Here is a 25893-nt window from a genome sequence, read left to right as displayed (position 1 = left end):
ACAACCTGTGATGTCTCGTTCACATTTGCAAGTCAGTCATGTGAACAAAAACCTCGTCTGTGTGCGCGTGTGTGTGTCATAATTTCTTTGCATTCTCTGTGCAAATGTCACTTTGAAAACTGCCTGAGGCTCTTCGCCGCGTCGGTTTTCTTTCTAAAGGCGAGAAAGAAAAAAGTCACCCGGCATATTTTGTGTGTGTCACATACGTCTTTCGCACCATCGCTCCACGCGGCACAGTCAGCCTGGAGAAAAAGGCGCACAGGCGAGCAGCAGTAGCAGCCCCTGCACTGCAGCTGTTCTTCGCACATGACCAGCCAGCAGCCTGCGCTCGCTAGTGCTGCGCCACAAACATCCAGGCTGCGTGTGCCTGTTTGTGAAAGGTGCGTGCCTCTCTCTCTCTCTCTCTCTGTCCGCCTGGCCACGAGGCCAAAAAAAGGAAAGAGCCACGAGCTTCGCCGAAACTGGAGAGCTTCTGGCTCTCTCTGCTGCCTCTTGGGGGTTCTGTTCTGTTTTGTTTTGTTTCCTTTTCCAAGCTTTTGGCCGCTGCCGCTGCTGGCTGACTCTCTCAGGCCACTTGGCCAGCCTGTTGCAGCTTCTATTTTTACAGCTTCACCCCCCCCCCACGACCGCCCCACTTCTGTCATCCGTTCCTCATAGCAAGAGAGTCTAATGGCCCCTTGGAAACCGCCCCCCGCGACATGGCTCTGCCCTTTTGCCGCCTCCCCCTCGAGAGACGCGGAAGCTGACAGCAGGTAAGGCGGGGGCCGGTGTGCATGTGCCGGCTTGTTGCTGTTGCCGGGCGAGTTTGGAGCGGGCGGCTTCGCTTCCTCGTTCCCCTTCTCAGGTCCCCCGCTCTGCAGCGCCCTCAGGGAGAGGCGGCGGGATGGCCCCAAAGGGCGCCGGCTGAGGGAAGAGGAGGGCGCCCCATCAGTTTTTCCTCAGGCAGGCTGCCTTTGACCGTCAGTCCCGCTGGGAGCAAGCCGAGCCGGTCACGTACCAAACGAAGCAACAGGAGGGCGGTGCATCAGTCACTTGGTCACCCCGCGGCTGCGAACTTCCCGGTTGCCCCTTCTTGAGGCTTGGCCAGAGAGGAGAATCTCCGCAGGCAGGAGGCGGGTGAAAAGCCCGAGCGAGGCTCTTCTGCCTCGCTCAGCCGTCGCCGTCCCTCCCAGCTGAGCCACCCACTTTGCTGACATCTCTCGCTCTCTGTCTCTCTCCGCTGACACCAAAACCAGCCGCACTTCCTTTCAAGGCAGCGCTGCTGCACACATCCTGTTCTGTTGTTGGGGTAAGTGTTTTTTGTCTTTAACAAAATAAAAAAAATCGTGTTTGCCATACTGGATAGCTTGATGAAAGCGGTCGGTGTGGGTCCGTTTTGAGTAGGCTGTTGTGAACGTGGTGGGATGCCTGCCAGGGTTGTGCATTGGGTACACAACAATCCAGGGTAAATGTTTAGTGAAGCTTTCAACTTCTTCTTAATATATATCAAAACAGCAAATGTGCAGGATGCTTTGCTGAGTACCTGCTCTGAAGAGCCTACAGTCACAGTGGGGAAGGCAAGGGGGAGAGGATATTGATGGTGAAAGGGGAAGGCAAATAACAGAGGATGCATATGTGGTGACACACGTGTGCAACTCAGTAAACTAGGTAATTTTGAAGTGTGAACCTAAAGGCCTTTGGAGGCCCCCACGCCCTGCTGCAGGTTAAGCATAATTTTTTAACACGTAGGTTCTTGAGGACACAAACCACACCACTCAGGACAGACTAAAGATGATTTGGGGGCCCCCAGGGGGTGTGGAGTCCCGCATTCCAGGGGTAAGAGCACCTCTGCTCAGTCCTATGATTATTGATCTGGAAGTAAATCCCACACTGTTCAGTGGGGCTTATTTTCAAGTAAGTCCGCACAGAATTGTTTCCTTAGGGTTCATTTTTCAGTTGAAGTTGAGAATTGGGCTTAACCAAGCACACTTTACTTTTGTGGGATGACAGACAAACTAGCTTTGCCTGGTTGGAAGCCAGCTACAGATTTGTTTGCAGCTAGTTTGTGTGCTGCTGTAACTTTGTTGCTGCTGCACTGTGTTTTTTGTTGTATGTGTTGTTTACTATTGTTTTGCTCATTTTCATTGTAAGCTGCTTTGGAGGCCCTTATGGGAAGAAAAGTGGCTGGCCTAAAAAATGCAAACAGAAATAAAATATAAATATAGTTGTCAAATGGAAATATTTGAATCACTGACAGTAATCTCTTGCACTGGCAGCTTGTGTTCATAAACTTTTGCCTCACACCAACCAGTGAAGTTTGAAGGCTGCTGAAAACTGGAACAGCCATTAAAAAAAAAAAAAAAGGTTTAGATATGTGTGTTAAGGATGCATCACCTGCACTTCCACACTGGCTAATTTCTCTTAAACCACTTTCTCCAAATCATTATTTGTCTATTAGTATGAACATCTGGCTATGAATTCTGGCTTCCAGAGCTACTTGGTTAGTATTTCCGACATCAGATTAAAGAAATCTTAGTTGATTAATTGATTCAATCTGCATATATTTTCATATAAGCAAAACAATAGTTCCGAAGAGAAAGTACTCTTCCTTTGTTTTTAGATAATGAATTCATGTTTTATCTGCAAGTTTTACAAGATCATGTTAACAATAATTTAAAAATTAAAAACTTATTTCCTGATTAATCAGTCACCATTCTAGTTGATCAAAATATATTTATTTGATTAACTGGTTAGATTAATTGGTTAAATGTCGCAGCCCTTGTTAAAATATGCTTGATAGATTTCCTGATGAATTCACCATATGTTACTGTATTACATGCACAATATGTTACTGTATTACATGCACACCCTACCTCTTAGCCAAAAACTGAAACATTGCTTACAATGATTAACCACCATCCCTTCCCTGCCTCTTATAAGTGTAAGACACTGGATAAAAATTACATGATTGCCAAAGGAGTGAAGAGTTGGTTTTTAATTTGTTTGTATAATATAAAAATCAAGATTATATTAAAATCCTGCCCATCATTACAGTCCATTTTCCTTTTTTCTAGGGGGCAGACACAGATTGAGTTGGTAGAGCAACTGTTTGCTGAGTTTCAAAAGGTGCTTCAGATTAACATTTTAGGCTCTAATTTGTGCCACTATCAAATTATTAAAAACAGGGAGTGCCACTTCGTTCACAACTCAACATGCTGCACCTGCCTGTTGTTTATGTATGATGCTCCCTTCTGCCCCAGAATCCAGTGACAGAGCACTGCGGAGCTGAAGATAAAATTTCAGCCTGGGACCTTGTTGCAATTTAGAAGTCCCAGTGATGATGAAAGTGGAGAGAAATAGAGTATAAATATGATTTTGTGGGGATTGGACAGTTTTATTTTGATGGCATCATGATAATTATTCTTCCCACCACCTAAAAGTATACCAATATAAATACATGGTAATATTTCCTATTTATTTATTTAACTATTATTTAAGTATTATTTAAATACTTCCCAAAACTCACATCTCTGGGCGGTTTACAGTACAACTGGACAAATTAAAACAAGCTTAAAATATTAGTATTAGTATTAGTATGTCTTAACTGCCTTTTAAAAAGTTATCAGAGATGGGGAGGAGGTCACCTTGGTGTCCTCCTTGGCTGGAAGTAAAAGGAAATACCTAGCGAGGGAAACGTGGCTGGCGCATGCTCACGCATGTTGCGCCTGCTCACGCGTGCCCAACATGTGCATGAGCTACTGTGGTGCACACGCGTGTGCGCTCATGTGCTGGGTACTTCCCTGATGGACACTTTTTAAATGGAGTGCTGGCGCGGAAAATGCAGCAGGAGGGGTAACGGAACCCTCCCTCGCCCTTAAATGTATGCCCCTCGCCTTCAACCCAACCCTGCCGGTTCCATGCACATCTCTAATTCCAAAGCCTTAGGGCAGCAATGGAGAATGTGAACAGCCACCAATCCAGCTGGTGGCAGCTGCAGATGGATCTCACCAGATGATAATAGGTGGTACGGCTCACAGTGAACAAGGTGTTCTCTTAAATACCCTGGGCCTAAGCTGTTTAGGTCCTTATAGATTACTAGCTGGGCTGGCACAGAGCCTCCGCGCCGCTAGTTCTCCCCCTGCCACTGCTGTTTTCTTTCCCCACCCGCCGTCACCATTTTCTTACCCGCCCACCTTCCCACTGCTGTTTTCTTCCCCCACCCACCCACCGCCACCACCCTTTTCTCCCCGCACTGCCATTTTGTTTTCTGCCTCACCCACAAGCCTGTACACTGGCATTTTCCTCTCCCCCAGCTGGCAGCTTGCGAGAGCTGCCACACATGGGATTAGTGACGGATACGCCTTAGAGAAATAAATAGATAAAAAAGATAGATTAGATAGATAACCATCACTTTGTATTTTACCAAAAACATATTGGTAGCCAATGCAGTTGTTTTAGTGTAGGTGTAATGTGGTCTCTTCAAGATGACCCAGATACCTGGGAATACAGGAATACAGGAGGAGTTTACCATTGCCATCTCTCGCGCAGTGTGAAATGATGCCTTTCAGCATCTTCCTATATCTCTGCGGCCCGATATAGGTGTTTCCCATAGTCTGGGAAACATAGTCTGGGAAACATACCAGTGGGAATTTGAACCGGCAACCTCTGGCTTCTTAGTCAAATCATTTCCCCGCTGCACCATTAGGTGGCTCTGCACAATAAGTACCTCACTTGGATTCAATCTCAGTTTGTTATCCCTCATGTAGCCCATAATCGCTTCCAGGCAGGCATTTAGGGAGTTATGCCTCTGCCTGATGACATTGACATGGAGAAATAGATTTGGGTGTCACCAGCATACTGATAACAACTTGCACTAAATATCCTGATGATCTCACACAGTGGTTTCATGAAGATTTTAAAAAGCATTGGAGATAGTATAGAGCAGTGGTTCTCAAACTTGGAGCCTCCAGATGTTGCAGGACCACAGCTCCCATCAACCCCAGCCACAATAAATTGTAGCTGGGGCTGGTGGGAGTTGTAGTTCAGCAACATCTGGAGGCTCCCGGTTTGGGAACCACTGGTTATAAAGCCTTGTGGGACTCCATACCAGAGCTCTTGTTTTGAAGAGCAACCATCTCCAAGTGACACCATCTGCAATCTGTCCAAGAGGTAGGACCAGAACCACTGCAAAGCAGTGCCTTCCTATCTCCTCAGATGCTCCAGAAGGATACCATGGTCTAAGGTATTGAAAGCCACCAAGAGATACAAAAGGACCAACAGTCTTACTACCTCTTGTCAACTCCTAATAGGAGTTCATCGATCAGGCCAACCAAAAAGGTCTGTACCCCAAAGCCCACTAAAAACCAATTTGAAATGGACCACATTATGCCTGTTCTTAAACAGTTGCATTAGCTGCTGATATGTTTCCTGGCAAAGTACAAAGTGCTGGGTATTACCTTTAAAGCCCTGAATGGCTTAGATCTGGGTTACTGGGAGCACCTTTCTCTGCAAAATCCACATCACTCATTAAGATCATCAGGAGGAGTACATCTTCAGATGCCACCGGTTCATCTGGTGGCAACCTGGGATAGGGCCTTCTCTTTTGTTGCCTCGAGGCTGTAGAATGCTCTCCCTGTGGATATGAGAGGATTATTTTCCTTGGAGGCCTTCAGGAGAGCCTTAATGACCCATCTTTTTAGCCTGGCATTTTAAGTATGTTTAATTTTTAATTTTTAATTTTAATCAGTTTTTAAATGGGTTTTGATTTTAATTATGTGTTTTTTTATTTTAGTGTAAACTGCCCTGAGCCACTTTAGGGAGGGTGATATGTAAATAAAATACATAAATAAATAAATAATCTAGACAATCTGTTTCATCAGAACCATCTGGAGCTGAGAGGCCACCACTCTCTCAATTACCTTGCACAACCATAGAAGGTTGGAGATGGGCTTACAATTGCTTAACACTGAGGAATCCAGTGTAGGCTGCTTCTTCTTTCTGTCTGAAAACTGTCTCCTTAAGACAGGAGGGCTTTCTGTCTTCCCTCAGTGAAGGATTTATGATGTCTACTAGGTCCCTCCAGTAACCTTTCTACTAGAGAGTATAAGCCATGTCGGACATGGCTCTAGTAGTGAGATAGTAGAGAAAATATTTGGTGTAATATTTTTTAGTGCAGTCATCCAAAATGTGCCAGTCGATCAGGTTCAAACTTTACACTGACAACAACTTCTGTCTTTTGAAGTTTATTTACACGGTGTGATTGGGCAAAATATTGTTAATTTTCCATGAAAACATGATGACAAAGCACCGAACTCCAATCTGTGCTCAGAGTAAACCATGCAAATTAATTTGATACATAGCTCAACATACTCTGATTTCAAGAGCAGTGTAGTTGGGCAGGGGGGGTGGGATGAGCAAGGATTGAAATGAAAGGAAAAAGAAAGATGAAAGAAAAAATGGTCATGGAGAAATCTTTGACTGGTATAAGCTAATAGTGACTATGGAAGAAGGATCGGGAGCAGTTCTGGGCAGTTGAAGATCACTCTCTGATTCCTGGAAGATCACTGGCATATGATCAGAAAACAGGGTTTCAAACTTTATTCTGCAACCGTGAAGGCTAGGAATGTAGATTTTGTTAAGAATGAAGATTCTGAAATTATTGAAAAGTCACACACCACATCCAATACAAGTAATCAGTGGACTGACAGACTGCATAGGCAAACCAGGAAAGTCCATGTGTTAGGAAGTTGTTAACTAGGCTGATTGGTCAGCATTTTTGTGGAGTTTTTTGCATAATCATTTAACTTCAATTTCAGATTAATGTAATGTCAAGGAATAAACCGGAAATTAAAGAAAACTAAAAGCATGGCAGTAAAGAGCTGCTTTTATAATTATGAGCTCATGGTCATTTCTCTCTTCTTACCTTGGGAGTAACTGACTGTCCCTTGGCCAGCACTTTGGGTAGGTGGGTTAGACATTTGCAACAAGCTTTAGGAGCGACCTGACTTCATAAGCAAAGTGATTGTATAAAACATGGTTGTTGGTCCCAAAATTACAGAATCACTAAATCTAAGGTGTTAATTTATCTAATTTGAATGTACCAGAGTGCTGTGGCTAACTTGTTAGTTGCATGTAGTTCACATAACATGCACTGGTAGACATGACCAGTGCAAGAGGAGAGCTGGTCTTGTGGTAGCAAGCATGACTTGTCCCCATAGCTAAGCAGGGTCTGCCCTGGTTGCATCTGAATGGGAGACTTGATGTGTGAGCACTGCAAGATATTCCCCTCAGGGGATGAAGTCACTCTGGGAAGAGCAGAAGGTTTCAAGTTCCCTCCCTGGCTTCTCCAAGATAGGACAAGATTTTTTTTTTAATAGGACAAGATTTTTTTATTGAACCAACAAACTACCAAAGCATACAGTAGGGCTGAGAGAGATTCCTGCCTGCAACCTTGGAGAAGCCGCTGCCAGTCTGTGAAGACAATACTGCGCTGGATAGACCAATGGTCTGACTCAGTATATGGCAGTTTCCTATGTTCCTATGACCTTTCCTACAATATTCTTTTACTTTTTACTCTTAACCTCAAATGCAAGGGGGTGGGGGTGGAATCAGCCTTTGAAAACATGTAGGAACTCAGAGACCACAAGGAGCAAAACAAAAATGAGGGTTACTTTGTAGTTAATTTACTATTTCCATACCTTAGTGTTTTTCTCATCATTCCTTCCCTCCCAAAAAATATTCTGTAGCCAGGAGGAAGAGGAATATATCTTTTGAAAATGAAAGCATGACTTCTCAAAATTGTAATAAGCACCTGTAGGCTGCATAGTGCCAACACCCTAACCCAAGGAAGTTTATTTTACATGGGGCAATCTTCAAGTCATGTAGCCCCAAAGTAATCCCTTAACATAAATATAAATACATATGCAATACATTATGTGTAATAAGCAGCATCCAGATCAGAGGCATAACCAGTGGGGGGGGCAGGCAGGGCACGTGCCCTAGGCGCCAGTTGCAGAGGGGCGCCAAGTGCCCGTCATGCCCCGCCCCACCCCAACCACCTCAGTTGATTAAAAAAAAATTTTTTTTTAATCGCGCCCCCCGCTGCCTTCTCTGAGTCCGGGACGGGGCACCCGCCTCCCAGGAGCCTTCATAAGCACTTACTTTTGCATTGATTTCAGGGAGCGTTTGCTGCTGAAAAGCGTCTATTCCTCTTTCTCTCCCTCCCAGAGAGGAAGAGAAAGAGAAAATACACACTTTCAGGAAGCAAGCCTGCCCTGAAATGAGACTGAAGAGCTCGCTCCGGCAATTTCTACCTCGAGGCCACACCCCCTTTGCATGTGATATCATCATGTGACATATCACATGTAAAGGGGGTGTGGCCTAGAGCTCTAAAGAGTCCTGATACGTTCTGTGTATAGAAAGCTATTTCTATGGCTTTGTTTGAAGATCCTTTGGTGACTTTCAGGTCAGTGTAACTCAAACCTATGCATGTTTCCCTGAGAATAAATTGCACTGACTAAAATATAACTTACTCTGAAGTATGTATGGGATATCTGGCCTTGTATTTCTTGTCCTTTGTGTTATGTAGAATGAGATTCCTTAATATGCACAATATGGAAGCTAAAAATAATTTTCTGATCTATGGGCACAATGTTTGCAGAAGAATCTAGTTCTTAAGTAGTTGGGAGGTCCTAGTGCAAATTTGCCATGAGTGATTTCTTTGATTCTGAAATAGTATTCTTATTAAGATGAAGAATTCTGCAAAATATGTTCTCTACTTTGAACTGTAGATTAATCTGGGTCAATTTTCACTCTGGCAATCTTATATGTTCCTGTTTTTCACTTGAGTTTTTCTATGTATTAGTATTAACAAAATTTTGTATTAGTATTAGTATTACTAATGCTTTATGTATTAGTAATACTGATGTATTAGTATTAACAAAATTTTTGTATGTTTGATAAATCATAGAAGAGAGTCATTATCCAGAAAACTCATCACATATGTTTTATATGTATGTATATGATAGTTTTCATGGTTATTTTAATTTGATCTTTTAATATGTTTTTATAGCTGTAAACTGCCTAGAGACTTTGGTAGTGGGTGGTATAAAAATATGTTAAATAAATTTAAAAAATGTATGGTTACTATTTGTATTTGGAGTCACTTGAACCATTAATGGCACAGTGGGGAAGCAACTAGAGAGCAGGAGGCTGTTGGTTTGACTCCCCACTGGTGTGTTTCCCAGGATATGGGAAACTCTTATATCGGGCAGCAGCGATATAGAAAGGTGCTGAAACACTGCACAGGAGATGGCAATGGTGAACCCCTCCTGTGTATTCTACCAAAGACAACCACGTGGCTCTGTGGTTGCCAGGAGTCAACAACACCGACTCAATGGCACAAACTTAACCTTTATGTTACAATACGTTTGTATCCTGGTTTTTGGTTAAGGTTCCAGTTTGTTGTTTACTTCTGATCTTTTTGGGGACTCCAAAAAGTTTCTATTAGCTTCTATTCTTGGAGATATTTTGGACTCCCGATTTGAGGGCAACTGTGTGAAAACAGCTCTTCAATCCAAGGTGTGTTCTTTAAGTTATTTGGTGAATGGATCATGTTGGCTCACTGTAGCTAGTTGATTCTAGTTAGGAGGATAGGTGTGAGTGGGCTGGGAATGTCTTATGTAAGGAACAGCTCCTTTTGTGAGGATCTAAGATCTCATGTGTGATCATAAAACTGCTCAGGATTACCCAGTTAAATTTCAGGCCTTACCTATGCAAAATGGAAATTGCATTAAATTCTATTTAACTTGGTTCTAAGTCAGATTAATTATAAGGAAGGTGTTGTGGCACATAACCATTTGATATTCATGCAGTAAAGAAGAGTGAAAATAATTGGCTGTATAAGTAGCGTTTGTCAGGTGCACAACTGACTTGTCCTAAGTCATGAGAATGCAGACTAAGCAGTCCCCTGGCCTGAGATTTTCCAGCATGTGATGGCTACTAGTGAGGGATCATTTTAGATTTAAAGACAGCACCTGTTATGTATTTTTCTGTTCTTTTCATTCTCTTCAACATTTATTCTCAACCCAAGGGAATTAGGCAAAGACCAAACAAAGCCCATAGTAGAAATGTGTTTATTGTTAATAAAATTGCCATCTCTGGCAATTTTTAAAAAACACCTGAAAACCCATCTTCTCACCCAAGCTTTCCCAGCTTTTAAAAATTGTCTGTCTTTAATATACAGATACAGCCTTCTTCAGAAAGCAGGAATCACACCTATCCGCTATTCAGAGAGGTACTGGAGACTGGATGTGGTCCTTACACTCGCTGATCAGCATGTTCATTGCATTCCAATTCCAGCATTGTGTATTAGTAACTCTCCTGCCGCCCCTGCCCCCCAGCTGCTATCTGCCTTGATAGTGGTTAGAGTTCTGGACTAGGACCAGGGAGACCCGAGTTCAAATCCCCATCCAGCCATGAGACTTGCTGGGTGACTGTGGGCCAGTCACTTCTCTCTTAGCCTAACCTACTTCACAGGGTTGTTGTGAGGAGAAACTTAAGTATGTACACTGTTCTGGGCTCCTTGGAGGAAGAATGGGATATAAAAAATGTGAATGTTACTGATTGCTGTCAGATAGCAGCTGGGGGGCGGGGGCGGCAGGAGGGTTGCTAATACACAATGCTGGATTTGGAATGCAATGAACATGCTGATCAGCGAGTGTAAGGACTACATCCAGTCTCCAGTACCTCTCTGAATAGCTGATAGGTGTGATTCCTGCTTTCTGAAGAAGGCTGTATCTGTGCTGCTTCAGCAATTTGCATCAGAGAAAGCAAGTAAGGTGCAGTTATAATTTTCAGGTAGTGCCATAATTTTTTAATTAAAAGATTAATAAGCTTGACTTTTACTTTTTGAGCTGATATTATGGTGAAGTTATCTGAAAGATGAGTGCCAGATATTTGGGGGGGGGGCGCAATTTCAGTGCTTGCCCTAGGCGCTGTTTTCCCTAGATACGCCTCTGATCCAGATAAATACTTCACCAGTTTAAACTCCTTCTGTGAACAAAAGACATGCTCTGCTTGTAAAAGGACCATTCATGGGACTTTACATTGGTGGAGCATTAGTTTGATACTATTATAAATACGTATATTTATATATGTATTTAAATGCTTTGGTGTTTTTAACTCTCATAATCTGTCTTGGGCTTTTCTAAGAAATGAAAAAATGGGTTATAAATTTATGAAATACCTACCTTATATAAATAAATAAACACACACATGCATGTACTTAAGTAAATGCTGCTTGTATTCAGCACATATATATTTTTGCTATCATGATAGGTCCCCTGCCATCAGAATATTATTAAAGCATGTGAAGAAGGGAGTCCAATGGCTAGTCTTCTTTTCAGACTACTTTTCTCTGCCACTGTAAATCCCACATCCATCCCACCCTCTCTGAAGCTGGGGATGTCATCATTCATTCATTCATTCATTCAATTTTTATTCTACCCTTCCAAAAAGGCTCAGGGAGGTTTACATTAAAACAAAACCACTAGAATCAATTAACAATTAAAACAGAGATTAGAAAACAGTGTAGAACAACAATAGTTAACAATTAAAACATCATAAAACAGCAATTAAACAATCAGAACGATTTAAAAATCTTGAAAACCAGGTTACAACATTAAAACCTATCAAAACAATATTAATTAAAAGCCTGGGTGAACAGGTGCATCTTTAAAGACCTTTAAAAAGCTGTCAAGAGATGGGGAGGCTCTTATTACACTAGGGAGTGCATTCCAAAGCCTCGGGGCAGCAGTGGAGAAAACCCATCTGTGAGTATCCACCAGACAAGCTGGTGGCAAATGCAGACGGACCTCTCCTGATTATCTCAATGGGTGGTGGGGTTCATAACAAAGAAGATGTTCTCTTAAATACCCAGGGCCCAAACAGTTTAGGAATTCTTGAAGCCCAGCATTCTGTCCAGCCTGTACCTTGGGTTGCACTGCACTGGCCATTGTTATGAGCCATGTCCCAAATTTTGAGAGAGGTAAACATTTTCAGAAATTTTTAGTAAACTGGGTGTGTTGCATATATATGAAATTTCAGCTTTCTATCTGTTGGGTAAACAGCACAACAGTTTTTATCCTCTCTCTGTAAATGAGCAAGATCTAAATGTGTTTAAAAGGAAAGGCAAAAATATGTTCCAGTATCATAGCACATCAACCCTTCCTTAGTTCCAGAAACTAATATTTGAACTCTAGTTCTGTGTTTTTAAATGTTAATCTTCATTTTAAAGCAAGATACTTTTCTTTTTATAAGCTGCTGCATACACATGCACGTGTTTGATTTTTAGCCTAGTTTTAGGAGATTGCCTGTGTGCTACACGTTATTTAGGAAAGAGGCTAATACTTCTGAGCTATTACTTAGTGGCCTCACTGTAGTACAGATGGTGGGATTTGTGATTGTAGCTAAGCTTGGAGATTGAAAGTAACATTACTGTGCAAAATGGGGTGGGGGGGAGAGGCACTCCTGCTATCTCTCGAGTTCAAAAGGCCATGAACTGTTGACAGTTGTTCTCAGTGGTATTAATATGCTCATGAGCGACTTCATATTAAATGATGGATTTCCCCCCATCAAAACACACACAGTCTTTAAGTCATAAGCAACCTCTATGACATCAAGCCTAGTGCCACAGAGTAGGCCAGAAAACAAATATGATATTTGAAGTAATCCATGTTTCCTTACAATTGGGGTCTTTTTCGCCTGCACAGTAGTCCCGCGGAGGAATCTTTAGCTCTGAGAGGCGCTCTCTGGTATTCTGAATTGTGCAGGAAATTTGCGCTATGTCCGGAGAGTGCCTTCCCTCTCAGTTCCTTCTCATCTGCCACACTTGTCGCATTGCAAAGATTCTGCTCCTGTGTTTCTCTCTCTCTCTGGAAAAAGGTTTATTTGATTGTTATTCTGCTTGACTTGGACTGTTTATTGACTACTCTTTTGGATTTGCCCTTCATTCCGATCAGTCTTCAGTTTGACAGTTTTTTGTTGGTTTTTGACTTGGCCTTTTGGGCGCGTGCGCGCGCACACACACACACACACTTTTGGCCTTTTGGGAACACACACACACCAGTTTGGTCACTTGATGTTTCACTGGTTTTTCGATTCAGCCCGTCTCAACTGCTCCTTGCCTATGGACTTTAAAAAGCCTTTTAAATACTGTAAGACCTGCAGGGGTACTTGCCCATCCTCCGACAGGCATGAAAGAGTGTTTAATTTTCTTGCAGGCCAACCATAACATCAATTTCAGTAAAACCTATCTTTCGTTTTCGAAGGAAACATGAAAGAGCAGGTAACTTTGGCTTTGGGCTGCTCTCTACGAGACCGCGCTCAAACCCCCAACCCCGCTGCCAAGCCCATCAACCTCTTCAGTTCCAACACTGGCCTATCATTGACCATCAACATTGTCGTCGATGTCGACTGCTTTGACTTCGACATCGTCTAAGCACCATAGTGACCCTACCTTCAAGAAGCCTACTTCCGTTGACCAGCACCACCACAAAAAGAAACACAGTCAACATTGCACGTTTCAATACCAGGATTTCTTCTGACATCACTGATCACTTGTCCATCAATGACGTCTACTGTTTTGAGACCTACATTGGTTCTTCGGCTGACACTGTTGGTATCGACGGCATGCCTTTCCCCGGTACCCATGTTGCTATAATCTCTGATTGTCCGTGACTCACCTCCTTTATCACCTGGCCGCTCACCTCATAGGGGTGGTTCAGGTTCTATTGGGGATGAGCAGCACTCCCCCTTAGATACTTTCCTGGCCTCCTCTACTGCTTCTGCTCATCACCTGGAATCTCTTTTGGGTTCCAATACTACTACCCCTTCTGAATCCACCTTAGACTCCTTTGGCATCACCAGCATGTCACACCCCGATATACTCACCTTCCTATCTGTAGAAAGAATGTTTTCACTATTCTGCTCTGCAACTCCCATCTCGTCCTCTGAATGACCTCAGTTTTCTGGGTGCCCTTGACTCCGGCCATATCCGTGGTCATGACTGTTTCATGACCATTACAGGGACCTGCTACATTCTGCCTCGCCTGGGCTCCCTTACAATTTTGAAGACTACAGATAGTGGAAAACCATGAAGTTGCATTTCTGAGCCTACTACACCTGTTCCTAAGGAGAAACTGCCTTCTAAGTCCCATTTTAAGCAGCCTGCTGCACCTGCAACTCTACCTGCTCAGACTATCCCTATGTCATTATCGCCTGTGCGGGAGATGGAACAATCTCAGGATCCCCCGCAACCTTCTAAAGACCATCCATTCTCTGAGGGTGAATATCATTCTTCCATGTCCTCTGATGGGTATTCAGTCTAGATGGAGAACCTGTCTGATCTGTCTCCAGATGAACAGGTGACTGTTCCACCTTCTGCTTCTCCAGTGGAGGAAACCAGATCTTACAGGGTGCAGGTTGTGGAAATAGCTAAGGCCCTGGAGATCCAAACACTAGCTCCAGAAGTCAAAGACCCTGGCTTCTACCTGCTGCATTGCCTATGCTGCCTGTTTTGGTTGGGGCCTCCAAAGTCTCTTGGGACACTCCAGTCACATTCACCACAACCTCTAAATGACTGGAAAGTTTATACAGGCTGTAAGAGGAGTCTTGCCCCTTTTTGTTTAAACATTCTGCCCCAAACTCCTGCTAACATTTGAGTACCGCTAAGCACCTTACTGAGATTGTATCCCGAGTGCTAGCAGACTCTGTGTCTCTCCGCTTGCATGTCTGGCTATGTTAGACTCTATTAGAGCAAAATCATGAAGGGCGAAATCAAGAACTCATTGTTCGATGGTGAGGGCCTCTTTTCTCCTCAGACTGATGAAGCTGAAGAAATTGCATTTCACAGCCAAGACGTTTGCTTCTTCTTCACAGCAATCTTATTTTTCTCAGAGGTACCACCCCTACAACAAACAATGATTCCAATATAAGCCTCCTGAGCAGAGAGATATTTCAGAGAGAGTTCCTCCAAATTTTATTTAAAATGGCCTTTTCAACACAGCCAATGTCAACCCCAAAAGGTGAAACTCAGGACCAAGCCAAACAGTAGTTTTGATGATACTGTCCTGAAAGTACCTTCAATCACTCTTTCATCTACAAACTGCCTTGCCTCTTTCCTTCCCTCTTGGCTATGCATAACATCTGATGCCTGTGTGTTGAGTATAGTCTCTTTGGGCTATGCTATTGAATTTGACAGTCTACCTGTTTATACAGGTATAAAACATACCCACTCAACTCCTACCTTAGAGGAAGATGTTCAAATCAATCTGTCTCTTCTCAAAGATCCGGGACTGGAGGTCAATTTGAAGAAATCAAACCTTACACCACAATGCCGTATCCCATTGATCAGGGCTGTCCTAGATGCAGATTCAAAATGCACATATCTCTCCAACAAGAGGATCACTTCTATTACCGACCTGATAGCTGTTTTATAGGCCACTCCAAAACAGAGGCTTGCACTGTTGTGATATGCATACTCAAGGCCATTGGAATGTTCAGCAGCAAGCGTTCTGCATCAGCTTCCTGGAGCTTCTGGCTATGTTCCTGGCCCTGAAGGCATTTCTACCAATTTTGAAGGGGCATTCAATACAGATCCACCAGGACAACACACCTGCAATAGCCTACATAAACCACCAAGGTGGCACCATCTCCAGGTCTCTGAATAACCTTGCAATTCAACTGTGGGAGTGGTACTTGAGAAGAGCGACAGGATGGATGCGATTGCTCATCAAAGGAATAAACAACACTCTAGCAGGCTTGCTGAGCAGGGACCCGGCTCTTTCCACTCAGCATGAATGGGAACTCAACAATGAAGTTCTCCAAGATCTTTTCCGGGACACCCACTGGCTGACCTGTTCGCCACCCAAGGCAACACCAAATACAAGCTATTCTGTTCAAGAACAGGGGCATGCACGATCCATGGGGGACATGTTTCAGATTCCTTGGAAGGAACATCTCTTCTATGTGTTTCCATCATTCCCTCTACTCTCGAATGTCCTAAGCATGATCCTCCAAGAAAGGTCTCGTTCCATCCTCCTTTCTCCATGGTGGTTCAGCAACCCTGGTTTCCCACCTTACTACAGTTGTTGAAGGGTCAACTTGGTTGTCTTCCACAGCGGTGAGATTTGCTATCTCAGGAATCCAGACAGATTCTCCACCATGCACTAGACACCTTAAATCTTACAGCATGGAGGATAAATAATTAAATAAAATTCTCCTAAATGAATGTAAGGCATCTACCAGAAGAAATTACATGTGTAAGTGGAAGCGCTTTATCTCTTATGCATCCATGAACAATTTTGACCCATGTTCTGCCTTCATATGACAGATTCTCCTGTATCTGACATCTCTAAAGAGGACAGGTCTTTCCAATACCTTGCTCAAGGTTAATCTGGCAGCTATCTCAGCTTGTCACTTGGGATAGGATGGCTGCTCAGTCTTCATTCACCCTGACTTTGAGATGTTCCTCAAGGGAATCAACAATTTATACCTCCTATATGGGGTATTATTGTTAAACCATGGAACCTGTCTCTCATTCTCTCTTCCCTCAACGAGTTTGCTTTCAAGCCCCTTCTCTCCTCTTCCCTGAGGTGACTCTCCCTCAAGACCACCTTCCTGATAGCCACCATTTCGGCTAGGTAGGTCAGTGAACTATCAATCAATTCCTTTATTACAGTCACAGACCAGCACAATTTACAAACAGAAGCCCAACAAAATAAGCCTACATAACCTACAAGGTTATGTAATTAAGCACATAGTTAAGCAAAGGTAACAATGATTCTTAATGAACGCAAATTTTATTGGCTATTAAACAGAACTTAGCCACATCATAAGATCTCAAGTCATTCTGGTCAGTTAAAGCAGGGATCTTCAACGTTGGGCCCCCAGATGTTATTGGACTTCAACTCCCATAATCCCCAACCAAAGGCCATTGGGGCTTGGGATTATGGGAGTTGAAGTCCACTAACATCTGGGGGCCCAACATTGAGGATCCCTGAGTTAAAGGATAAAATTGACAATAAAGAAGCACATGAGCCATTGTTTCAATATCTCCTGATTCAGAGATATATTGTTTCAATATCTCCCGATGCAGAGACAAGTGTGTTCTTTGCAGGGGATTTTTCGATATCTCCCTTCCAGGACTGCTGTTTGCAAGGCATTCATGCCTGTGTCAAAGCTCTACAGTATTTTGGCATGGTTATCTGGTTTAGGTATCTGGTAGGGTTGAAACTCAGAACTGGGTTGCTCAAATTGACACCAACAGGAATAGAGTCCTTATCAATTTGACGCTCCATATCATATATTCTATGTCTGAGTTTAACCCTGGCATTTTCATATGCCAGAGTTACTAGTGCAAAAGGGGAGAAACCACAATGTTGCAGCCTTTCCTCCAGCTCTCTTTTCCATCTGGTATGATAGACGTCTTTTAACACAAATGGAGCTACACCTGCAGGGTGGAAAACCAGCTTCAGCCAGAATTCAAAGATATTAATCCATGCTCTGGCCTCTACTTTAAACAGTCCTGCTTCCAGATGAAGGACAGCACTGGGACAGTACCTGGAAAATGTTCCTCAGGAACTTAGATTGCATAGCTTCCACCTTATAGAAGTTGGAGTATGTGCCGTTGAACTCAGTATAGAAGCTTTGCTTGTACTTTAGCCAGAAAGAATTTTATTGTGGACAGTGAATTATCTGTTTTAAGAGCTGGCTCATTGTACACAAAGTTCTACCCTGACCGAGTGCTTCTTCATTCTAACCCCATGTTCTGCCCTAAAGTAGTCCCTGACTTTCACCTCAACCAGGACGTCATCTTGCCTACCTCTTTTGTCAACCTGTCAATGCCTTTGGAATGGTCTATGCACTCTCTGGATGTCTGTAGGTGCCTTCTCTATTATCTGGACTACACAAATCCTTCTGCCACTCAAACAAACTTTTCATTTCTTATTCTGTATCCAACAAAAGGTATCCCATTTCCTGTCAGAGACTCTCTAACTGGCTGGTTGCTCTCATTTCTCGTGCTATAGACAGCAATGTGTCCAGCCTCTGGCTAGAGTCCGCACCCATTCCACCAGGGACATTTCAACCTCCGCTGCCCATATATCCAGCATTAGGATGGCTGATATCTGTAAGGCTGTCACCTGGTCTTGGAACTTACCCTTTGTATGACTCTATTCTCAACTGTGGAGGCCAGTTTTGGTTGGGCGTTTTTAAAGAAAGTTCTCTGATTACGCAAGCACCCACTTCCTTCTTTGGAGCTCATCAATCATCCAGTTGTGAGGTAACATGGATAACCTCAGAGACAAACAGGTTTCTTGTTTGTCTCTTAAGGTTATCTCTCTGGTGATCCATGTTCATTCACAACACCTGCCCAACCTATCCCACTGCTAGTGTGTCTCTACAGTAGTAGTCTCTTATCTGTTTTTTTTTAACCTGGACTTTGCTGGTCTTCATCTCTTCTCACATCACAGTGGCCACTTCAGGAACTGAGAGGGAAGGCACTCTCCTGCCTATTTTAATGGATGCTTTCCGCGTACCTCAGAATGCTGGAGAGCACCTCTTGGAGCTAAAAATTCCTTCATGGGACTACTGTGCAGGCATAGAAGACCCATTTGTAAGCGAACATGGATCACCAGAGAGATCACCTGATACAGGTAAGCAACCTGTTTTGGCTTGTGGGGTGATGTGTTATCACTTTTGCACCTCCTAGAAATGTGGGTTAGCAGTGGACTGATTTAATTAAAATAAAAATCTGGGCAGGCTAGTGTATCCGTTTCAATATAATGTTATATTAAATACTGTCTTCATTTTGTGTGTGAGAGGGTAGTGTGTGACTGGGGCAGCCACAGGACAGGATAAGGAATAGGAGAAACATGGAACCCAGACACACAATTCTACTGTATATTTTTATTACACATCTGTATTTGATAGATGGGGAAATCATCATTACCATCTGATAGGATAATTCAGATGACCAAGTTACACCATCTCTTGACAATCAATACTGGCTCATGGTGATGCATGAAGGAATAGTTAAGATAAAATACTTTCCCATTGTTAAAAAAATCAATCAATCAATATTTATTTAGATCGTTGTTTTAAAAAGGATCATGTTCTAATGCCTTTCTTTGCTCCTGCTAACTGAGCAAAGAGGCACCTTTTTAACGTGGTGATTCTCTTTATTGAGCAGGGAGAGAGCTATCTCTAGCACAGTACCTCCAGTGATTGTTGCTGGTGTCTGTCTTATGTTTCTTTTTAGATTGTGAGCTCTTTCGGGGACAGGGAGCCATTGTATGTATGTATGTATTATTTCTCTCTGTAAACCGCTTTGGAAACTTTTGTTGAAAAGCGGTATATAAATATTTGTTGTTGTTTCCAGCTACTGTTACATTTTCCTCCTTTCACTCACCTCCAGTTTCCTTAACTGTGTGGTCTTACCTGCTGCCTTTATTTTCTGTCATTCAGGTCATTTCTGGCCTTCTGTCATCTGACTGTTACATGCTACTTAAATCTCTGTTATCTGCAGTAGCGGTACCTGAAATAATTGGTGCACATTGGAAGGGTTTTCCTACTTCCTTTTTATTGCCTTTAAACTTGCAGACATTTGTGAATAGGAATAAAGAGTCATAATCCATGTATCAATTTAAACTGTTAGCAAGGATTACTTCTCCAAAATGGTTACCACTAAGATGTAAGGGCTGCTTGAACACACCAAAATAAATAGAATAGTTTTAAGGCCTGTTTGCTGCAGTGCAGTCAAGGTTCTGAGTTCTTCTTATTAATCCAGGCATGAAGCCCTTCAAGAAAATGTGTAACCAAACAAAGCTAGGAATGCTCTTCTGTAGAATATGTGTGCAATGTTAGATCCAGAACTCATATTAAAACAAAAGTGGTTTATTGTAGAGAATAAGCAGACCACCCCACCCCCACCCCAAACAAAAATAGCAAAATACAAAATTAGTTGGTGGGTGCCTTCTTTTACCACTTGGCTGAATTGAGATTACCAAGCAGAGCTCCCAGAGCGTAATTCAAAACGTCCTTTTCTCCCCAGGCCATATCAGCAATCTAGTGGCTCTGGCCACATAATCCCTCAGCAGGCAGTGGCTCTAGTCAAGCCATGTGTTCTCTGTTGGGGTTTGTGATTATTTTGCAAAGTATTATTATTATTATTACATTTATATCCCACTCTTCCTCCAAGGATCCGAGAGTGGTGTACTACATACCTGAGTTTCTCTTTCACAACAACCCTGTGACGTAGGTTAGGCTGAGAGAGAAGTGAATGGCCCAGAGTCACCCAGCTAGTTTCATGGCTGAATGGGGATTTGAAGTCCTAGTCCAGCACTCTAGTCCAGCACTAGGGTCTAGTGAAGTCCTAGGGCAGGCATCCCCAAACAGCGGCCCTCCAGATGTTGCTGAACTACAACTCCCAGCATCCCTAGACACAATTTTTTGTGGCTGGGTATGCTGGAAGTTGTAGTTCAGCAACATCTGGAGGGCCGCAGTTTGGGGATGCGTGTCCTAGGGTCTAGTGAAGTCCTTCACTAGGGTCTAGTGAAGTCCTAGTCCAGCACTCTAATCCAGCACTAGGGTCCTAGTCCAGCACTCTAACACTCTAAACAGAGTGCAAAGTTTAGTTATTGCAGCTGTTTAAGAAACACATGTGGAAATCACTGTAGAGTCTAAACTAAGTTGATTTATTGGTGAAGCACGTTTGAGATAGGAAAGACCTTTCCTATCTATCAACTACATAATGAATAGGTAGGGAGAGAGAGAGCGGTTTCCATCTTCTCTCTAGGAAGAAAGGAAGAGGACTGACTCACTACAGGAAGAACCTGAGGAGTGAAGGCAGGGGTCGTAGAGCAGAGGCAAGCAGGGATAGGTAAGGAGACCCTTACTAACTACCTTGACTCCCAATGCCCTTAGTGGTGATTAGAATAGTTTGTGCAAGAGGTCGATGCACTGGAACTCCATCGCCAACATTCTCAAACAAACATCAATCAGAAAAAGCAGAAAAGTTCTACCTCTTTTAAAAGTCACATAGTCCTCCTCTTATTATAATAGGATCCTACTCTATGTCATAAACTAGGACTGGGTAGCCACATTTCTCCCTAATAAAAAAACCCCACCACTGTTTAAAGTAAGATGTCCAGGAATTACAGCATTTCTACTTTATATCTCCTAGGGGTTGTCTAGGTGACAGACACATATAAAGGAAGTCAATGTGGTTTTGCTGACTCCCAAAATGCAGTCTGGCACTTAGTAAACTAGATCAGGAGGACTATCATATCAGATAAAGGGCAGAGAAGATTCAGAAAGGAAGTATTCTATCCCACATGTGTAAGCTGTTAGGAATATGGAAAAGCAAAGAGAAGCAAGTGATGAGGTGGGGTTGGCCCATGCTTACCACTCTGACACAGCCAATATTGCTTAGGGTTTCCAGTTACCTTCTGCTAAATTTAATGGCGCAGCGGGGAAGTACCTTGTCTAGGGAGCAAGAGGTTGCTAGTTCAACTCCCGACTGGTATGTTTTCCAGACTATGGGAAACACTTATATCGGGTAGCAGCGATATAGGAAGATGCTGAAAGGCATCATCTCATACTGCGTGGGAAATGGCAACGTTAAACTCCTCCTGTATCCCAGATGGCTCTGTGGTCACCAGGAGTTGACACTGACTCGACCATAAAACTTTACTTTACTTTGTCCTTAGTATGTGTAATCTTCAACATTTTCTCTCTTTCTCTACCCACTCTTCTTCAGGATGTTGTCCACTGTTGCCAGAACCTGAGGGGTATACTCGTGTGAAACAGGAGCTGTAACCCAGGATTTGGCTTTTAAAAAGCCAAATATGGCTTTATTGTCCTTTCATAGTGCTACAGAAAAAGTTATTTTTCCATTTGCTCCTTTTCTTTGTAATTTGACAATGTTTACCTTCCTCACAAGAATCCCACAGAGCTCATTCCTTCATCCCATCTTTTGCTCTCCCACACTTTTCTGTTGCAGTAAAAATGTGGTCAGCTTTGTCTCTTTCCCTTTCCTACACTCAAGATATTGCTAAGTCCTGCTGTTTATTTAGTTTAGTTTAGTTCCTTTTCAATTTATCAAATTTCTTTTTCTTTTTCACTCTTCCTTTCCTTTCCTTTCCTTTCCTTTCCTTTCCTTGAAGCCTGGGAGCACCATAATTCTTGGCTTCTTCTTCAGTCATCTGTTTCCTCCTCAGTCAAGTCAATCTCTACTAAAATAAACATTCTGAACCTGTGATGTGATAATGTCATGTCTCTTCTCAAGTCTCTGTATTGACTTTTCTGTTTTCCATATTTGCTTTGTATTCATGATCCTTAATTTGAGAACTTCCATCTCTTTACTGTTTCCCTCGCATCCTCTTTTGCCTTTTAAAATTTATTTTTAAAACCCTCTACGGTCTCTACCCTGATTGTTTGCTTGTTTGCTTATTTGTTTGTTTGGCTTTGCTTATGCTGGAAAATAAAGCTTCTGTGAAACTGTTGAGGTTCATACTGATGATCTTCCAAGGGGCTAGTTTCTTATGAAGCATTTACATGTCATAATAATCTGATTTTTGGGGTTTCCATTTATTTTTGTCCTGACTGCTATTTTATCTTATCAAATTGCTTGTTAATCTGCTTCTGTCTCTTATTAGCAGACTCCTGCTAACTTGGCAAAGAGGCACCTTTTAACATGGTGATTCTCTTTATTTTGCAGGGGGAGAGTAACTGGCCGTATCCACCCCCAGCACAGTACCTCCAGTGACTGTTGCTGGTGTCTATCTTATGTTTCTTTTTAGATTGTGAGCCCTCTGGGGACAGGGATCCATCTTATTTATTTATTATTTCTCTGTGTAAATTGCCCTGAGCCATTTTTGGAAGGGCAGTATAGAAATCGAATAAATAATAATAATTATTATTATTGTATTTTTATCATGTTTGTTGTGTTCTTATGTTGTTATTGCCTTGTAAGCCACCTAATGGTGCAGCGGGAAAATGACTTGACTAGCAAGCCAGAGGTTGCCGGTTCAAATCTCTGCTGATATGTTTCCCATATTGGGCAACAGCGATATAGGAAGATGCTGAAAGGCATCACCTCATACTGAGCTGGAGATGGCAATGGTAAACCCCTCCTGTCTTCTACGAAAGACAACCACAGGGCTTTGTGGTCACCAAGAGTCGACACTGATTAAACAGCACACTTTACCTTTATTGTGGTTTACTGGTTTATTGTAAGCTGCCCCAAGTGGCAGTGTGCTGGAGGGACAGGATAAAATTATTTTAAATTTTTAAAAACCCAATCAACTGTAATTAAGCTACTGTAAACTCAACAGAGCTGAATAGTATAGCTAACAGTTTTACATTTCACTGCTTTAATATTACTGAACTTGTAATATTACTTGTACAGCATGTGTCAATTTGCTAAAGGTTTCAGCAATTCCAGAAGGACATGCTATTATCTTAAAATGTTGGTTTTTGAATTTGTACAATACATGTAGGAATGCATTACTTTATTGAGTTTTGCAAAATTGTTATTTTCATTAATAATAGTTATTTTTCAAAAACAACAAGCTAAACGATAACCAAAATAATTTTATTGGAGATGTCATACGAGTGATGATTTCTGTAATCACTGACATGACCCTGCCAGGAGAGAGATTGTGTTAACTGTAAATATATCCTTCATTTTAGGATTCCAAGTTTAGGGTTCCTGACTGACTCCCCCTTGATGACTATAAAATGGAACCCATATCATTCAAAGTTAAAAATCCTGAAACATCCAGTGATAGCTCTGTGGACTTCAGTCTTCATCTTGTTGGCTCTCTGCCAGTTCACTCTCTAACTACCATGACAGTGCTCCCTTGGATTGTGGCAGAGATTCGGCGGCTCAGCACAAAATCCTTGAAGGAAGAGGTTGGAACTCACCAAGTTAGGCTTTATGTCTCACCGACCAGGCTGCGATGTGAAGAAGACACAGGAAAAATCCAACAGTGGGACCCTCTGATATGTTCAGGCCTGTTTGAATATAGGCCACAGCATGTCCACAAACTGATTCACAACAGCCATGACCCAAGCTACTTTGCCTGCTTAATAAAAGATGGAGCATTAAATCAGCAAAGTATCTGTTATGTATTCAAAGCTGATGATCAAACAAAAGTAAGTGGAATGTTTTTGTTTGTTACATATTGTGTTCAAAGCAGAACATAATAATGGTTATTTTAAAAGATGTGCTGCGATTTTGGAGTCAAACCACACTTTACATTAAATGTGTTTAGAACTGACAGTCACTCTCAATGAAAATGTGGTCATGAGGAGCACTGATCTAGGTCATGACTGCTGTGCAGCGGAAGGGGTAATTACTCCTTTCTCCTAGTATCATTTTTCTGCTGAATGCCACCCCCCCTGCCCAGCAGCTGTTTGCTGTGGCTTTTGGGGAAGATTTTTGGTGTGACAGTGGCACAAGGGAAAAGGGTTAGCCTCCCTCTCTGCAGTCCCAACCTGAATCAGCCCCACCGCATGGCAGTATTTTCTTTAGAGAGAGGTTAGGACACTCCTAAGCATGTTATTTTAAAATATGTTTAATGTAACGTGTAGTTTGGTCCTAATACAACATTTAAATAAATTGAAGACATATCGCTTCTGTGGTGTTTCGATACAGCCTTGGCTATCTAGTTGGGTTCATACAATATAAGTCCTAAATCCAAGTGTGTTATTTTACTTTCACACAATTTGTTTATGATTACTATACCAATAGGTATACCCAACTAGCCCTGTAGATATCCAGTACTTCCTCTATTTCATGACTAGAATAACTCTCTTATCAAGTCACATTAGTACTCTGTGAAATTTGGTATTCAGTTTGTGACATCATCAAAAACCAAATTCTCCCCCCACCCAAAAAATGCCATGAAAATAGGACAATTGTGGAGTAATACTTCTCTTGCCTTTCACTTTCCATCATCCAGTGAACAGCTGCAGAAAGTTTTATAATCCATGAATATGACTGGATATATTCCTGGGCATCATTTATAAAACTTGCATTCTCAATATCCTATTGTCAGTCTTTCCCTCTCTCCAGAGAGCTTTAGGAATTTTAGTTCAGGGCCAGAAAAAAATGCTTGGCAAACTCAGAAACAACATAAACGTCTCAGCATTTTCATCGGACTAAAGTTCTCAGAATTTGGGCAGAAGTCATGACAGTTAAGCTGGTATAAAACTATTATACATTGATAGCAAAGATATGCCCAAGGAAACTTTATTCATACAACAGGACAAGTACAGGAATAGACTACTTAAAATACTTTTACTGCACTTCATATTTTATTTAAATGTTTGATAGTGTAGTGTGTGAAGTTTCAGTATGACATTACATATAGTGCATATCTGAATGAGAACTTGTGGTTTCTAGAATTGTGAAAATTGCACTGTACCATAAAACCCTTGCAATACTACATATTAAACTGTATAAAACCAATTTAAATTGTAATAGCCCCCCCAGAGAATCCTGGAAACTGTTGCGATGTAAATATGCTTCAGATTCTGTTAGTTCTGAAATGGAAGGATTTCTAGGCCCCATCTGAGAACTACAGTCCCTGGGCTCTGTGAGGAAAGAGACTCCAGTTTTAAATCTGAAGTGTGCATCCATCTTTATTGTCTGGACCAAGGTTAGCTGAAGTTAGTTTTGACTAGTCTATTTGTAACCCCACTTGCCCAAGATCTAGGTTGTAATTCAGTTCTGAGGTAACATATGGTGAGAGGACTAGCAAAATTACTCCTTGTGACAGCTTCCTTACAGATATACTGCAGATGGCCAAGTACTACAGAGACAGACAGTTCCTTCTCTGGTTAGTTTTC

The 25893-nt window shown here is 42.3% G+C and overlaps 1 protein-coding gene across 10 annotated transcripts in view; it reads left to right on the top strand.

Annotated features, from left to right (window-relative positions):
- Positions 1–152: 152 nt before the first annotated feature.
- The window catches only part of TBC1D1 (TBC1 domain family member 1), a 161936-nt gene continuing 136195 nt past the window's right edge, over positions 153–25893 (top strand). For 4 of the 10 annotated variants that reach the window (XM_053253932.1, XM_053253933.1, XM_053253931.1 and 1 more), the window contains exons 1-2: positions 414–1288; positions 23731–24195. In XM_053253932.1, the coding sequence (XP_053109907.1) occupies positions 23779–24195 (417 nt within the window). In that variant the 5' untranslated portion in view covers positions 414–1288; positions 23731–23778. Of the gene's footprint in view, positions 381–413; positions 1289–8365; positions 8444–22756; positions 24196–25893 lie in introns of those variants that run through there. The other 6 variants (XM_053253935.1, XM_053253934.1, XM_053253929.1 and 3 more) reach the window with 5 other exon arrangements.

The sequence above is a fragment of the Hemicordylus capensis genome, chromosome 5 (genome assembly GCF_027244095.1).
Source record: "Hemicordylus capensis ecotype Gifberg chromosome 5, rHemCap1.1.pri, whole genome shotgun sequence".
NCBI classification, from domain to species: domain Eukaryota; kingdom Metazoa; phylum Chordata; class Lepidosauria; order Squamata; family Cordylidae; genus Hemicordylus; species Hemicordylus capensis.
The sequence above is the reverse complement of the archived record's forward strand: the minus strand, read 5'-3'. Positions and strand labels throughout refer to the sequence as shown.